The sequence below is a fragment of the Danio rerio genome, chromosome 22 (assembly GCF_052040795.2).
Source record: "Danio rerio strain M-AB ecotype USA chromosome 22, GRCz13ab, whole genome shotgun sequence".
NCBI lineage: Eukaryota > Metazoa > Chordata > Actinopteri > Cypriniformes > Danionidae > Danio > Danio rerio.
The window spans coordinates 16,169,741-16,188,159 of NC_141042.1; the positions used below are offsets into that span (position 1 = coordinate 16,169,741).

An 18,419-nucleotide genomic window follows, 5' to 3' on the forward strand; every position below is an offset into this window, starting at 1 on the left:
TGCATGAAATATGACAAACAGGATCCAAACTATATCTCTTTGTGGTTTGAAACCAGATTTGAATGTGTTTGTGTTTAAACACTGGACTGAGAACAAACAAATCAGACTTGTGAAGTACAAATCGCAAGTTTAACAGATTGGGATTCAAGTCTACATCAAATAAGTACAGTGTGAACGCCGCTGAAGAGGTTTAGCACTTAAACTACCAGAATGCTAATTCTGCTGACAATTCAAATAAACTGTAATGAATTGAATTTTTGTCATGTCATACTTCCATTCAGAGTTTCTTTTGAGATTTGAGAATTAAGCTTTAAATGTCTGTCGTCATATTTAAGTCATTTATCACCCTAAAAACCGGGGCTAGAAACCTTTTTTCAGCAGAGCCATTTCAGACTTTTTTGGCAAATGCATTTTTCATAGAGCCATTGGGATACACACTCACTTTTTTTTGTTGGTGCTCTTCTAAGCTGCTTACTTAATATGAGCTAAAACAACACAATTCTTGACATTTCGTTGGGACAACTTAATTTTTTTATGTTCACTCCACTTAAATTTGTAAAAACCAAGTTAACCAAGTCCAAGTACAACTCAAAAATGAACAAATATGAGGCATCACGTTGAGCAAGTCCATGAATGAAGAAAGCCACATTTATAGAATTTTTCTTTTCGTCATCAGCACTAATAAATGTTGTATTTATTTGCGCAAGGTTACCATAGAAACATAAGTTGTTTGGCCTTTTATTAGTGTTACGATTCAAATTCATCAATTGGTCGAAACCTTCTTTGTTGTAAACTGAGTTTTTATTCATTTTGTACTGTGGCCGAAGAAGCTTAATGTGCTGCATTTTGAGAAAACACTTGCAATTACAAAAAACACCAGCAATTTACAAAAAGATCTTCATCTGTTTGACAGCACACATGCTGCAAATCCTCACAATGCAAGCACATTATAAAACACACTGCATTTTCACAACACAAACATTGATAAAACACGCTGCATTTCTCACAAAGCAAATACAATGGAACACAATGGAAATGTTTCTAGGGGCCCAAAAATGTGACGGACGCCGTTGAGGTTGTAACCGTACGTTCACACCGAAACCGGCAAGAGCGTCAAAGTAGCCGGAAGTCATTCATTTTCAATGAGAGCCGGTGGCGATAAGCGGCGAGGAGCAGCGCGGCGTGTCTTCTCCGGCGTGGGCGTCGAGGAGAGTTGAAATCAAGTCAACTTTATGGTAATGAGCTATGACGTGGTTCGGCGGCAAGCAATCAGAATGAAGATGTCCACCGCTTGATTGGAGTTCAGAGAACACAGACCTGTGAACTTCCGACCACAGTTGTTCCCAAGGGTTTGATGATTGCGGTCGCCGGATTTCCAATTATTTACAATGTTTTCTTACAGGAACATGCATTAAATAAGTTACTGGCGAGTTACTGATGTTCATTAATGTTATATAAATTTATCTTAAAAAAAGCGGGAAACTCACACGACGTGCAAAACAGTATTGCTGCTTCAGGATATTTCAGACATATGGACACATATTGGATAAATAGAGCTAAGCCACACCACACGCAACTTGATCTTCCATTGTTTTATGAATTTGATAAGAAGTGCGCAACATTTTCACGCTAGAAACATGTTTTATGCAGGAATGCAACTGACATGCTGCAACGGCTCCTTTAAATACGAGATCAATGTAGCGAGTTTTGACGCTCTCGCCGCCGGAGCTGAAGGCAGACAGCATTGTCGCCAGGGAGGCCAGAACGACCTTGGACGCTCTCGCCGCTTTCGGTGTAAACGTACGGTAAGGAGATCTTTGAAAGGTGAGTTTTTTGTTTTTTTGTTTACCCGACACCAGTGTCTTTAGTATTTATTAGCCTAAATAACCATAACCTTCATAACCAGGATCCGCCACGTTTTAGGGTCTCCTAGAAACATTTCTGTTGTATTGTGTGAAATGCCGCACGTTTTTTTTATGTGTGACAACTTGCAGCATGTGTGCTGTCAAACAGATGAAGATCTTTTCTCAGTTTGCTGGTGTTTTTTTTTAGATCGGCACGTGTTTTCCTATATTGCAGCATGTTAAGCTCTCTCGGCCACCGTAATTTTGCTGTAAAACAAAATACAATAAAAAAGGGAACTGTAATTGTATTTTCAATAGAAAACTGATTTCTAGTGCCGGCCACAGGGACACAGCTGGAGAGCCACATATTTTTGGTGAAGGAGCCACATGTGGTTCACGAGCCATAAGTTACCTACTACTACGATAAAAATACAATCTTTTCGTAATAAAGCCTATAATAGAGTATATGCAGAGCTATGTTTCTTTCCATACTGATAAACTTCTGGTGAACAGTTAATGTGACTTTTGTAATGTAATTTTTTACTTTTGTAAATGTAATTTAATGCAGTGCTTCTTGTACAACGGGGTGTCCAAACTCGGTCCTAGAGGACCGGTGTCCTGCAGATTTTAGCTTCAACTTGTCTCAACACACCTGAAAGGATGTTTCTAGAAAGCCTAGCAAAGCCTAGAAAGCCTTTTTTTGATTAGGTATGTCTGATTGGGGTTGGAACTAAACTTTGCAAGAAAAAGAGTTTTTTAACATGCCTGTTGTACAATCTGAGACCCACTTTATATCGGATATCACTCAGCTAGTGGAGATCGCTGATTTTGAAAGAAAACAGACCTTAAACGTGCCGATTTTGTAACTGCAAACAGTCACCTGTAGCAACTGACCCAGGTTACTGACAAATTAAAAGTCCTTCCGCATACCTCTGTGGAAAGCAAAGTTTTTACTGAAGTTAAAATGTTATGTGTTTGCTATCAGAAAGTTTTTTCTGTTGATTTTGTTAGTAGAAAGATGCTAGGCAACAGAGGTATGTTTTTTTTCAAAGGCACAGGTATAATGTTAGAATGAAAAATACACACATTTAGGAAAAGGTCAGGGTACCGTAAATATATTGGGCTTTACTGTAATAAAAGTTAAACAATTTACAAAATGTAAACATGGTCAAAATGACTTTCTGTTCTAGTGTTAAAAGTCCCATGAAGTGCTTTGAAATTGGATTATTATTTTTTTGGATGTTTGATGTAATACCAAAAGAAAAATGAAGAGAGGGTGGGACAGGGTACCTCCTCCCCTTTAAAAACAGTCAATAGCATATTGCTTTTATCACAGTTCTACCAGTGAGAGTGGTTGAGATCAAGCACATCAAATAAAAAGCAAATGAAAAGTGTTTTGAAGGAGGTGGGGCATGCCAGATAACAGACAGCATTTAATTGGTCAAGATTTGATGAGAAACTGAGGTATAAGGTGACGTGAAAAAAATCGTTGATCTATTAGGGCTGAAGTGACAAACTACTTACTTTGGATGTTTATATCAATCATATAAATTTTTGTCCCCCGTTTTAGAGCATGCTAGCTAATAGATTTCCTTGAAACTAACATTTTTTAATTTTAAGTTCATGGGACCTTTAGGAATAACCAAAAATACGCTGTTGGACGTACCCCGCTGGAACAGACACGAGTGCCATTACTGCATATTGTCATGTCAGGCTTGGAAGGAGGTTCTGGACAAACAGCAGAGGAACCGGCACAAACACTTTTGTTACGACACTCTGAGTTTCCTTCACACATCAGCCCAGCTTCCTTGAAGACACACTGGGAGTTGCAGCACAGACCCTGGCTAGGACTGAAGTGGATAAAAGATGATCAGTTAACAATGGTCAACTTCAAGAAGTTCCGTTTGGAAAACTTTAGTGCAAACCTAAGTACTAAAAGGCAGACTTCCTTGAGCGTTTCGATCTAACCTGCTCTAAAAGCCAGGTCAAAAGTCAGGTAACCTAAGTTGCCCTGTCCTGATCTAGAGCAGTGCTTCTTAATTCTGGTCATGGAGGTCAGTTTTCCTGTTAGTTTAGCAAAAACATGTTTCAAGTTATCTTGAAGTTTCTGAATTAGTTGATTCAGATATGCTTATACATGTTAAACTCATAAGTGTAGTTTATTTATAAGCTAATTTGGAGCAGATCACATGCTTTAGATTGAACACGGCTGGTCCAGCATTAGCTAATACATGATCCACCAATCAGTCAATTTCTAACTCAACATAAATAAACAGAAATTCTTACATCAGTATCTTTGTTTTGAAGAATTCCCCCTTCCACCCCTACTCCTCCTCCCTTTTTTAGACAGGGCGGCATGACAGCCCAGTGGTTAGCACTGTTGCCTCATAGCAAGTACATCACTGGTTCAAGTCCTTACCAGGCCAGCTGAAGTTTCTGTGCGGATTTTACATGTTCTCCCTGTGCTCTCGTGGGTTTACCCCGGGTTCTCCCGTTTCCACCCACAATCCAAAGACATGTGACATGGGTGAATATACCCAACCAAATTGGCAATCTAGACAAGTCAACAGTATATTTCCATAGAAATTCATAATTTGCCATTCATTAGCAGGGAAGTTTTCGAGATCTATCAGAGCTCAAACTCCCTTTTCACCCTTCTATCGGGAGGGAGCCCCGGGCTCAATGATCTTTTGAGCTCAGGGCTCTCTCTCGGGACAGGATGCCAAATACACTTTATTATCAATCATCAGCTAAGGGCAAACTCTTGAAAACAAAGTAGTCCACCAAAAGAAGAGGATGGGACTTCTATGACAGGGGTGTCAATCCCAATTCTCAGAGGACCAGCAATATGGAGAGTTTAGCTCCAACTTGTTCAAATTCCCTTGCCAAGGCATTTCAAATAAGGTGTTAAATTACAACTGGGTCTCAACTCCAGCGGAAGGTGGCAACTTCAGAAGCAGGACTAGATGCTCTTGTACATTCATTGTGTGTTTGAAAAGGGAACTCACAAGCATCTCAAGCAATAATGATAGAAAACCCCTTGGCGGTGATCTTTGCAGATGTCTATTATACAAAAGTCAGTACAACATCACCAAGGCATGGCCTTAAGTGATTAAATTTGGGAAGTTCGTTTCATCCACATAGTCCACAGATATTAAAATGTTTAATGCAAACCTGCACTGTTTGCCAAGCTTCAGTCTGCACTCAATGCCTGAAGGCTCTTTTGAGCTGTGGCAGCATGGATCACTATCATTATGGCCCACATCACACTCTTCCCCCTCTTCTACAATGCGGTTTCCACAAATGGGCTGGTCACTATCTGACAAAACAAAACCAGTATAAGACAGGACAGCTAGGTTTAACTTCTATCTTGATCAATCATGAATATAAAACATTTTATTAATGTTTGAATTAATGTTGAATAACCTAATATTTAGCAGCACATCTGCTGCATCCCTAAAACTTGTTTGGGCATCTTACCAACAAAGCATGTGTCCTTCTTTACATTAAGAAGGTGACTCATATGCCGCAGACTGCAGGGGGAGAACTTGTCACTGTTCTCCTCAATCCTGCTGGCGGCTTTCGGGAACATCAAGAATCTTCCTTTGCCACTGGTGACCTCCAGGTCCCCACAGTTAGAGTTTTCATCATGCTGTCGTAGACAAAACACATGAAGTAAAATGCAAACATTTAAAATCAGGAGTCTGAAACTAAAATCACCTGGGAGCTAATAGTTTGTGGTATTCTACATTGGGGAAAGAATAACAGTTGCAACAACTAGGGATGCACTGAATTTTTTGCTGGCAGAAATTATCGAGTAGGTATTGCTGCAGCGTGGAGACCACCAAGTGGGAGGGACTTACGCCGCAAGTGGGCAGGGTTGCTGTAGTAGTGTGTAGTAGTGTGTATGTGTAGTAGACGTTAATAAAACACAACAGGTTACTGTGAGTATTGGTTTAGGGTTACGGTAAGAGTAGACCAGGGGTGTCCAAACTCTGTCCTGGAGGACTGGGGTCCTGCATAGTTTAGCTTCAATTTCCTTCAACACACCTGCTTGAGAGTTTTTAGTACACCTAGAAGGAAGTTGATTATCTGGTTCAGGTTTGTTTAATTAGGATTGGAACTAAAATATGCAAGAAACTGGCTCTCCAGGACCAAGTTTGGACACCCCTGGTGTAGACATTCAAAAACACAGTAGGTTGGACTCTGTGTCATATAAAACACTTTAATAAAATGAGAACTCCAGGTTTGTACAGCCCACATGGAGCTCAAGTCCCACTCATTTGGAGCTGGCTACGACCTCTGTTTATACCCTTCTCGAAATGATTGGCATTTTTTGTCGGAAAGAGAAAACAGCTGGAAATGAGGCAAAAAAAAAAGGTTCATATGGTTTTCACACCATATGCAGAAAGTGATGCAATATGAAATCCATTAATTTGCAAGCACATCATAGTCAGTTTTTTTAAAGTAGCTCAATATTTTGCACTGTGGATATTCCCCTCGTGTAACTGTACACAAATCTATGCACGAACTGCACATGCTCACTAGGGAAGCATAGCCTACTCAAATAACGCATTGACAGGAAATTTCTATGTAGTATACTTGTTCCTGTTGCTTTCAATAGCATTACTGTTTTCAACATGGAATGTGCTGTGCTCACAACACTGGTAAAATTAAACCTCTCGATTTTTGACTACCAATAAAATATTGGTGTTTTTGTTGGTAGTTTTGGTGTTTTTCAAGTTATTGGGCTGAATTTTAAACGTCTAACAAAATTGCTTTATATTATTTAATAAAATAATAAATAATCTTAAAGCAGTTTCTGCTTTGTTTTTTAGCCAAGTGCATCTAGAATTTTGACTTTGACTCAGAACTTTCATTTCGGTGCATCCCTTAATGTACAAGTATAACTGTTTAAAAACTAGATAAAAATTGTGTTTTTTAATGTTCTGTTTTTAAATAATATTAATATTATATGTCCATGTGTGTACACACACTATTTTGTCGTGCTTTTCATTCACAGACGCTCTACAGTACATTTTGAACTTCAAGAATTAAATGAGATAACTGGAGCAAGGGCCTTTGGCCCCTTTCCCAGGCCTCCACATAAATTATAGGTGATGCGGCTCTTCTGATCTACTCTGCATCCCAAATTCAATCTGGAAACAATGAGCCATGCTTGTCAGCCTTCTGCTGTCAAATGTGTCTTAACGTTAATGCAAGTTCTATGTAGTGTGAGAAACATGGCTAAAACAGGTGGAAATAAGAGTCGCTGAAAGGCATTTAGATATGCAGCTTCATGCAATAGAGTGACATGCTATGCTAAAGTTTGGAATCAAGCAAAAACATGCTAGCATCTGTCAACAGTGTAAAATCATGCTTTTTAAAACAGAGCAACACAGTGCAGCCATCTTAGATTTGCAAACCAAATGTTGGGTGATTTAATCCAGCTGGCGATGACAGTAAAGAGAGGCATCAGACTCACAGGAGCTCCAAGGCTATGGCCCAACTCATGGGCGAAGGTCAGATGTACGTGTTTGGTAGAAAGGTAGTGGCCATAGGTCTGAAGGGTTACAAGACCAGTGTTGTGGCTGCAATTGCGACCGCTCTTGAGGATCATTTTAGAGCAGATTCCTCCCCAATTATCTACGAATTAGAGAAAGGACAATCAGAAATGAGACTCAAGCTAAAAACACAGCAGGACACAATAACAAGTTTCAGGCATGTTATGTTAAAGCAAAGATTGGATTGACTCAGGTCATTTTTAATGACTTTGTCTTTCAGAGCAGTAAACTCTTAACTCATTTAACTCTCTTAGCTATACGTTAAAAGTAAAGATATACTGTATTTTGAAATGGACTCTTAGGCTTGCCAAATAATATCCTATGAGGATATCATACTCCCCCATGTTTCAAGCTTATATAAATGCCAACACACGATTTTACTGCTGATCACAAACATCTGGAGTTTTTCGCACAGCACTAACCAATTACATCATTGCTCACTAAACTCTGCTGGTGGGTGGTAAGAGGGGTTGTAGTTGGTCAAGACCAGCCTGTCCATCAAAACCCAAAGTCCTGGATCGTTTTAAACCAGCCTATGAACCTTTAGTCCAGCAAAACCAAAGGTCAAGCTTATGGCTTCCTCAGATGTTGTTAGATTTGTGTTTCAAACCTGCTGGGAAAACGTCATGAAACCATCCACTTTTTTTTTTCTTTTTTTTTTGCTTGTCGGGGGTGGAAATTTACAAGAACCATACATTGAGGTCAGATGAACTTGCTCACATAAAACATATGGGAAATGTGGGTTTATAGAGCTTTAACGGTTATCTGGTCATCTGTCTCTCATTTACGTAATCACACAAAAAACAGGTCTTGATTTTTTTTTTCAATTGCTGAGTCATTTGTCTCTGCAGGTTCTAAGGAAAATTCAACAGATTTGCATAAACAGCTTATAATCTACTATATAATAAATACATTTATAATAAGTTACAATATGTAACCATTATATATCAAATTAATAATAATGTACGATAACTAAAAGATTTATTAAGGTCTTGCAGACAATTTCTAACCAGTGATAGTGTTATGAAAAGGACATCTGGTCCTCACAAACATATTAAAACAACTATGTGGGCTATATTCAATTAGGCCGTGGAATATAAATGCAATGCATGGTTGCAGAGCTTACTCATCTCATATGACTGGGACAGGAGCCAAATGAAACTAAGGTGAAGCGTTTACTAGTGTGTGCTTGAGTTAAGAGGCACCTTTACAGCTCATTCAACAACTTGCAAGGTGACCAGGAAGGCCCCTTGGGGACGTCACTGGCAGTCACGCTTGCTATATCAGGCTTATTTTCCACTGGACTTGCATGGAGTTATTTTTGTGACGAGGTTTTTAGGGCACAAGGCTGTTGACTGGCACCACAACACAGTCAACTGAGAGCAGTCATCATGGTCTCGGGTTAAACTCTTCAAAACAATTGGCAAGATAGAACAAATAAGCCAAAAAAGTCAAGATTAAGGCATTATTTTGAGTAAACAAGACATTTTATAAACCAAAGCTTCCATTCAATTTTATTGATTAGGATAGATACAGCTCAAAAGTGATGATATATTTCTGTAGCTTAACCCTTAATTTAGCACCCCACTGTATCCTTCTACAGAACGCCAATTATACATATATCATGTTTGATTATTGCACAAAATAAGTTCACTGACCACCAAATTTCACATAATATATCAAAGTATATGCCTGTATAACTTTACATGACAAATTAAATAATATGACACTTTAAAGCAGTCGTAATGCTTCAAAATACTAAAGAAATACAGACCTCCTACCAAATCCCAGAGTTGTGTGCCTATTTTTTAGTAAGGATGATTGACAAAAAGGCCCAAACCCCCACTGTGAAATGAACGAGTGACAACAAGACCAGTCAAGACAACAAAGCTTGGACTGTGGTCTGTTGCAGATGTCTTTATTCAACTTCCCAGACATTAGCGTTAGCATTCATCAAGTTTTCTGACATGTTTGAGAGCTAAAGCACTGGGAAGTCACATCAATAGTTGTTGTACTGTGAAGTTTGTCCAAAAACAAGTTTACACTTGAGGAGGACCACTGTGAGGAATTGAACGCAACTGGCTAGCGGATTTGCATGGTGTTTAAATGCTAATATGCATGTCTAATGCAACCTCTTCACGTGAGGGTTTTACCATAGTGGCCAATGCAGAAAAAGGAATGCGGTCATCCTAGTTTTTGTAGCAGGGGGGGGGCAGAGGTCTAGTAGTGCATAGTTTTGTGGTCACATGACACAACTGCTTTGGACTCACACCTCCTTTCTCAGCCAATCACAGTGATGGCTGTTGTCAATCCCATGGCAACATTCTCAGTCCACTGGTGGCCTGCACCTCCAACCGCAAGAATAATCAAAACAATGACCGCTCAGTTTTCAGTCCAGCTGAGATCCCGGTGACATTTAGTTGGTGTAACCGAATTGAGGCCAGTGTAGATTTACAAAACACAACCTCTGTGAAAACATCCACTCGATGATATGAGAATCCAGAGAGTCAAATTGAAAGGAATGTGGTCGCAGATGAGTAAATAGCCTGCTGGGAAGGCAGACCTATTTGTAACATAATGCACATAATACACAGCATTTAGCAGCAACTTGAGTTTTAGTAGTAACTTCAAGGGCGCCTATGATGAAAATCATCTTTTGTAAGCTGTTTGGACAGAACTGTGTGTAGCTATAGTGTGTCAACAGTCATATTGAAGTCATATAAACACAATAAGTCTCTTTTTTTAATTTCTTGATGTTAAAATAGGATCCAAATCCCTCCCATTTTGAGGCCCAATACAATGTGATGTAGGAGTGCAGCCTCACTGTCTATCGAGTTGATTGACACCTGGGTGTTAACATGTCTACATAGTAACCCATATAATCAAATCAACAAGAAAGGATGTGCGCAAAGTGACAGGGATTTAAAGATCTGTTCAGCTCTCTGTCATCATGAATCATCAAATGTGATCAAGAATGAGTTTAAAAATGTTTTTAAAACAGTGCATGTTTGTAAGGAATACAGCAATTTTATCGACATTATCACCACAGCCGCGTGTCAGTACAATTATAAAAGAAGATGCTTCAATCCTGGTTTGCTGACGTTAATTAGGTTTATTTTGTACATTACCATAACAGATATCCATACAGCAGTAGATATTAATGTGTATCCTGTCACATTTGCCGTGCAAAAACAGTGCAAAGTTAAACGCGCACATTGTGTGTGTGTCCGTCTGTGTATGGTGAACTTTGTAACAACATGGTGTGTGACTCATCATTGCAGAAAGGCTTGAATTAACTCCACAACAAATACATCAAATAATCATTGGGAAAGTTCTTACTGTAGTATTTCTCACAAACGTTAAGAGAGATCTGCTTCCTTTATGTCTGTCACTTTGCTGTTTATCTGACGCACGCAGCCGAGGTGGAGATTGAGTCACAGGCAACAAAAACAGCTACACTGTGTTTAGAGCATAAAATTCGGAAAGGTAAAATAAATAATCCAGTGGTTCCCAAAGTGGGGGTCGGGACCCCCAGGGGGTCTCGGAACAATGAGCGGGATCGCTTGGTGATTTCCAAAACTCTAATTAATTTTATTTAACTAGCAAAATTAACCTACAGAAAAAAGCAAATAATATTTTTTTTGGCAACCGCTGGGGTGATTACATTATATTAAAGACACAGCAATAGCATCAAATGCAGCAGTTTAATTTTATGGCACCAGGTTGAACTTTTTGACCCCTTTACAGCACTCACGTATATTAATAATAAATTTAGGCCACAACTCAACATGGATTGGTCGTCGAGTGTCATTCTCCAAAATTAAATGACAAATAGACTTGGGCCTATTGGTATGTGTTGGTATGGGTAATGTTTACATATTTATAACAACCTCAGAGGATATTGGGGCTTGCGAAGCACCGGCATTGTTATTTTGGAGGTCACAAATTGAAAAGTTTGTGAACAGCTGAAATAATCTGATGGTTGTTTTGAGCTCCAACTTAAACTTTTCTTTTGGACACACAAAAGGCATTTCTTAAATCTTGAAAAAGGGGTAAAATATGTGCCCTTTAAATTTAGTACCCACTTATGCCACACAACTAGGTTATTTTGCAACTAATTTGTTCTGATTTCCTTATTTGGATGTTTAACAAACTAGCTTTAGGGGATAGTTCACCCAAAAATAAAAAATAAATTCCTCATCATTTAATCTCTCAAGTGGCTTTATGGGTTTCTTCCTCCTGTTGAAAACAAAAGATGTTTTGAAAAATGCTGGTTGCTGACACCCATTGACTTCCATAGTAAAAAATTACTATGGAAGTCAATGGGTGCAGCTTTTAGCATTCTTCAAAATATCTTCTTTTGTGTTCATCGGACAAAAGAAACTCAAAAAGGTTTTGAACAAATGAAGGGGAAGTAAATCATTTTTGGGTGAACTATCCCTTTAACCAGTAAGAGTTCCATGGTAATTCATGCTGGTAGATGAATAAATTGTTCAATGAACAAGGGAGGATCCCATTTATGAGATTCAGGATCTAGGTAATGACCAGATTAAAGGGAATGAGAGCTGAGCTCATGTCCTGTCATGTAGAGGAAGCTGTTAATGGAGAATGCGGCATTCATTGTGTTGCGGAGAGGAATGTTAATTACAAGGCCATCTTAGGAGCTGTACAACAAACAATGCACTAACATTGTTGTTTTGGTTTTAAAAAAAGCTATAGTAAGATTTTACTGATTAAGCATCGTACTTCCTTACCATATTATGGTCAACTCATATAGTTATGTAGACAATAGTAGCTTGGGCTCCTCATGTAATTATGTCTGCACAGAAAATTACATATTTGTTCAATGATGTCAATAATTGTAAGTTGGTTTTTAAGTTGAATTACATCTACACAACATGCTTGTCTATTAATTCAATTATGTCTCATCATTAAATTACATTTTTACACTTATGTAAATAACTGTATGCTTGTCTAATTATTCAACTATATTGACCCAATTAATTATATTTAGTTGTTTAATTGCACATATATACATTCAATTAAATAGTAAATACATTGTGTACAATTTCAACTATATGTATTTGTTCAATTTTGCTACTCGTTCAATTAAATCTCGTTGGCAAATCATATCTGTTTTGAAATTATGTAGAAAACTGTATCCTTGTCTAGTAATTCAATTATAAATACCCATTTAATTATATATATATATATATATATATATATATTTATTCAATTACATATGCAAATAGATGATTGTGTGCAATTGCAACTATATGTACTTATTCAATTATTTCTACACATTAAATTACACGGCACTCTTCAATAATATCTGTTCAATTTTGTAAAATTACATCTATTTGTGAAATATAATAATATAAATTATATTAAAATCTAGTTGTAAAATTATATCTATTTATTCAATTATGTGGTCAATTACTTAATTGCATACAATTTCAACTATATTTACTTGTTCAATGATGTCTAATTATTCAATACAATACTCAATTTAGTATTCAATTCAATTCTACTTATTCAATTGTTGTACCGTTAAATTATACGTTTGTTAAATTTTGTAAACAACTGTATCCTTGTCTAGTTATTCAATTACATCTAACCATTAAATTACGTCAAGTTGTAAAATTATACCTGTTGATTCAATTACATGGTCAACTATCTGATTGCATCTATTTTCACTTATAAATACTTGTTCAATTATATATATATATATATATATATATATATATATATATATATATATATATATATATATATATATATATTAATTCAATTATGTTGTGTTATTTATGTCAGTTTGTTCAATTTTGTAAATAACTGTATCCTTGTCTAGTCAATCAGTAACATCTAACCATTGAAATACATCTAGTCATTTAATAGCATCTATTTATTCAATTACAAATGCAACAACATGACTGCATACAATTTCAATCTGTACTTGTTCAATAGTCTACTTTTTCAATTGTTGTATCGTTAAATTATGTTTGTTCAATTTGTAAATAACTGTATCCTCTGTATACTTGTCTAGTTATTCAATTACATCTAACCATTCAAACTACGTCTAGTTATAAAACTATATCTATTTATTCAATTATGTGGTCAATTGCTTGTACAATTTCAACTATACAGAACTGTTTAGTAAAGTTATATAATTATTCAATTATATTCCATCGTTAAATTATAGCTGTTCGTTCAATTTTGTAAATAACTGTATCATCATCTAATTATTCAATAATGTAACAATTCAAATTCATCTAGTTGCTTAATTACATCTATTGATTCAATTACGTATGCAACTACATGACTGCGACTATTTCAATCTGTACTTCAATAAAGTCTACTAATTCAATTGTTGTATCATTCAATTTTATGTTTATTCAATTTTGTAAATACCTGTATCCTTGTCTAGTTATTAATTTACATCTGACCATTCAATTGCGTCAAGTTGTTAAATTATATCTATTGTTTCAATTACATGGTCAACTACTTGATTGCATCCAATTTCAATTATAAATACTTGTTTAATTATATATATATACACACATCTAGTTGTTTAGCAACATATATTTATTCTAATATGTATGCAACTACATGACTGTTTACAATTTCAACTATCTGTACTTGTTCAATAATGTCTACTTATTCAATTGTTGTACTGTTAAATTAAATGTTATGTAATTATTGTTTTAGTTTTTTTTTCTTCGTCTTTTTAATAACAGGAGAGTGAAGATTTACAGACAGGAAAGTATAAGGAGCAGAGAGAGGGGTAGGATCGGCAAAGGACCTTGAGCCGGGAATCGAATTTGGGTCGCCGCGAGCACCTGGGTGCTATAAGTCGACGCACTAAGCATTAGGCTATTGGCGCCAACGTTAAATCATATGTTTGTTCAATTTTGTAAACAACTGTGTCCTTGTCTGGTTATTCAGTTACATCCAACTATTCAAACTACATCTAGTTGTAAAATTATATCTATTTATTCAATTATGTGGTCAATTACTTTTACAATTACAACTATATATACTTGTGCAATAATGTTGAATTGTTCAATTATATTTCATTGTTAAATTATATCTGTTTGTTTAATTTTGTAAATGACTGTATCATTGTCTAGTTATTCAATAAAGTAACAATTTAAATTCATCAAGTTGTTTAATTGCATCTATCTATTCAATTACGTATGCAACTACATGACTGTGTACTCATTCAATTGTCAGATTTTTCAATAATATCTGTTTATTTACTTATGCTGATAAACATTTTATTTACTCAATAGTATACTTTTTTTTTAGCTCTGTCTATTTGTTCAATTATGCCTAATTATTCAACTATTTTGACGCCTATATGCTTGTCTGCATGTTAAAGAACAGTATGTAATCTTGTTTAATAAAATCTTTATAGATTCAAATATGTAAGCTTATACTACTGCATTTATTTCAAATATGTAGAGGAATGTATTCTGGTATTTACTTCGTACATCTATTTCTACAATTACATTTATTCACACAATCATGAATGTTATTGTAAACAAGTGATTCCCTAGAAAGTGCTGCAGTTTCATATTAGTACATTTGTATCCATCTGTACCTCATAAAACTCACAAAACAGCACGATTGATCGCTATAAAACTTCCAGGAAGGTTGTTTCTCTGAATTTTACACGAGCGCACATTCTTTCCTAGAAAACACTCCCCAAAAGACCACCACTCCACACCCAGACCCCCACCATCCGCACTGCAGTTTTTCAATAGGGTGTCCGGGGCTTGAGTGATGTTATCAGATAGCTTCCATTCAATGTCGTGTCGCGTCAAAGACATAGAGGTTGCATACCAAAGGCATTAATAGCTGGCCACCATTGAGTATCATAATATTTCTCTACGTGACATTTGTTGTGGGTGTCAATGAGGCAGCTTGTGTTGGCGATGCTCTCTAGAGTGGATGGGGTAAAATATTACCTGCTTTTCCTTCCCAGGCCAGGCCGAGAACCCCGCTAAAGTCTCTGTCAGTCAACAGATAAGATAGGCAGAAGTCATTCCAGTTCGTCTCGGAAAACAGACTCAAAAGCTTCTCAGGACCAACATGAGTGACGCTTATGGGACTGCTGGGATCTTCCTCTGTGATCACCTGTAATAATCAAAGTTTCAAGAGTTCACACTTAGATACTGCTTGATAATGATAGCAGGTTTTGCATGCTGTTCCGGGAGAGAACCCTGAGTTCGGACATAATTGAGCTCAGTGCTCCCGCCTGATCAATCAGCATGTAAGGGGGTCATTATCAGGTAGTTCATGAGAGCTCTCCCCTGGTAAAGGAGGAAAAAGAGATAGGGTGGATGATGGTATTCTTCAGAAATGAAGATAAGGTAGTAATGCTAGTCAGACTCTTTATATTGAGTTTAGAATGATCCGATGGCTTACTAATAATTATAGATGTGAGACCAGCCACCATCAAACAGATTATGGGCTCCCCTCAAAATTCGTTCGTGAAACTTCACTTATTGGTTTGGGCTATTGCAAATCTTCGACGTGGATGAAGAATTAAGTCAGATGGAAGAATGACAATACAAGTTGCAAAGGGATTAGTGTTGATAAAAATCAATAGAAACCATCACACAAGTTATAATTTCCACTACAAATACCATAACAAATGACACAACATCAAATTCTAACCACCTTTTTGGGACATTTTCAATTAGAACTGTTTGCTTTTAACATGCCACCAAATAGAAAGCAAAGAAATTACCAGTGGGGACCCAAAGAACCATTATATTTACATAAAAACAATACAATCTTCAACTATACCAGTTAAAACCATTACAAATTCTATGATGGTTTCTTTTTCTTTTCAGCAAGTATAGTTGTATAGCAAGTATATACCCAAAATATTTAATAAAAATTTCTGTCATCATTTACTCACCTCCATTTTTTTCCATATCTGTTTAAGTTTCTGTTTAACAAAAAACAAGATATTTTGACGAAGCAATTAGCTATGATTCAATCAAGAGTTGCAAATCATACGCGCAAAACACGAATATCGCATAAAACATTTGCGAATTAAAGCTCCGTTTCCAGCTAATGAGTCAAAAGAGAACAAAATCGATGTTTTCTGATAAACTGACATCAAATATCAAAAAAATAACTGTTATTTGCTGTAGTGCTGTAGTTTTTTCTTATAATATTAATAAACTAGTTGTGCCTTAGAAGGTTAAATGCAATGAATTAGGGCTGGGACGATAAATGATATTATACTGAATCGCGACAAATTTATGTCAATAACAATGATACGCTCTGGACTTTTTAACTCTGTATTGATCTAAAAGCCAATCACACATCAGAAATGTGCAACAATAGGAATCTAATAGTGTGTTAACATTAGAGATGTACCGAATTTTCGAAATTTTGTATCAAAAATTTATCGGCCAAAAATATTATGTCATTAAATGGACCCTTAAATGTTTGTGGCTTCAGTCATTGTTGGGGTACTCTATTAAATCTAAAGCATTAACAACTTATATAAAAATATATATCGCTATCATTCAATATGGAAAACAATTATCAAGATTGCATTTTTGCCATATCGCCCAACCCAACAATGAACAGCTGATAGCTTTTGTAGGTGTGAGATTAAACATGACACTTCCATTAAGCAATTTTTTTATGTGATTATCTAAAATATGCATAATCATAGATGAAAGCAAACATAGCTATTGACTTTTCCTACCATGTATGTAAATGACTACCGGTTTCTACAACGTGCTTCAAAATATCTTGATAAATAAAACACATAAAGGCTTGGAACCACTTGAAGGTGAGTAAGTGGTGACTACACATCCTTTTAGGGTGAGCTATTCCAAAAAAGGAAGATTAAAAAAAATAGAAACTTGGACCTTACAGTGAGAAACTTCACTTTAAAGTTGATCAGCTCGATGCCGTCAAAGTTGGCTTTATCGTAAACATCATTTACAGCTTTCATGTAGGAGGCAACCTGCAAAACATCATTTTCACATCATCATTTCATTAAGCTTATCTCAATTAGACAGATAAATTTTGCCACAGGCGTCTTATCGAATTATCTGATCAGTTGAGACACTGTTCTTCAGAGTTCCAGTTGCAACAGTGAATCCTCTGGAGAGTCTCTTGCCCCAGTCACTGTCAGTTAAAGGCACATTTGGCCTCTGAGGGAATGAAACCACTCTTGGGTAAAGTGTCTGGTAGGGAACAGGAGTGAAATTCTGGCCTCTGTTCCTTACACCACGCAGGCCAAGACCAACATGTTAGCACAGAGCACTGGGTGAATATAGTAATGGGGAATAACGCTGTGACATGGCACGCAGCCTGAGCACCTACACCCATTTACACAAACACTTCTCAATGTGTCAAATAATAAAACGTTGGAAGATATTAGTGTGCATAAACACACACGATTTATGATTATAAATGGAGTACAATGATCCCTTGCAGTTTTGCAGATTGTTTTCGTGTAATTTGACATGCTTTTTTTTATAGTGCATTGTGTTCTGCGCCCTGATTGGCTGTAGACCATTGTCAATCAATCTCCTTCATGTCTCCTGTACAGTACAGAATGTTTCAGCTTGCCAATTTTACATAAATCTTCGATCGCTAGCAGTGTGGCTCTGAAGTGCTGTACTGCATGTTTGCAAGTTTTCTGCCCACAATGTTGACGAAACATTCTGCGTCAACGGCACCTATGGTAGCACCTAGAAAGCAGAGGAAGATCCTAAACATTGCACAAAAATTTGGACTTCTGGACATGGTAAAGGAAGGTAGATGTTACAAGGCTGTAGGGCGCCATAACAGAATAAATAAATGAAGATTTTGGTTTCATTCTATAATACTGGACTTACTTTTCTATTAAGGTTTGAACTTTGAGTGTGTTTTAAAAAAAGATAGAAGTGTGAAAATGTTAATGCCTGTCTGAGAAACATCTAAAATAATTGTTAAAAATAAAGTAGACTACTTTTTGGATTTTGCCAACCGC

At 36.6% G+C, this 18,419-nt stretch overlaps 2 protein-coding genes across 5 annotated transcripts in view; one reads left to right on the top strand and one right to left on the bottom strand.

The window, feature by feature from the left end:
- Window positions 1–14,834, top strand: part of lpl2a (lipoprotein lipase 2 a) — a 31,339-nt gene extending 16,505 nt beyond the window's left edge. Inside the window, exons 6-8 of one of the 3 annotated variants that reach the window (XR_015521810.1) lie at window positions 1,651–1,824; window positions 14,146–14,636; window positions 14,717–14,834. Coding sequence is in view for 1 of the 3 variants with exons in the window: in XM_087304127.1 (XP_087160253.1) it covers window positions 1,651–1,868 (218 nt within the window). In the remaining 2 variants the exon portion in view is untranslated. Of the gene's footprint in view, window positions 1–1,650; window positions 3,462–14,145; window positions 14,637–14,716 lie in introns of those variants that run through there. The other 2 variants (XR_015521809.1, XM_087304127.1) reach the window with 2 other exon arrangements.
- Window positions 1–18,419, bottom strand: part of si:ch1073-396h14.1 — a 43,745-nt gene that overhangs the window by 4,255 nt on the left and 21,071 nt on the right. For both annotated transcript variants that reach the window (XM_087304123.1, XM_087304122.1), the window contains exons 7-12: window positions 17,313–17,405; window positions 15,379–15,547; window positions 7,330–7,490; window positions 5,325–5,496; window positions 5,019–5,163; window positions 3,511–3,694 (exon numbers count right to left, since the gene is read on the bottom strand). In XM_087304123.1, coding sequence (XP_087160249.1) covers window positions 3,511–3,694; window positions 5,019–5,163; window positions 5,325–5,496; window positions 7,330–7,490; window positions 15,379–15,547; window positions 17,313–17,405 — 924 coding nt within the window. The remainder of the gene's footprint in view (window positions 1–3,510; window positions 3,695–5,018; window positions 5,164–5,324; window positions 5,497–7,329; window positions 7,491–15,378; window positions 15,548–17,312; window positions 17,406–18,419) is intronic.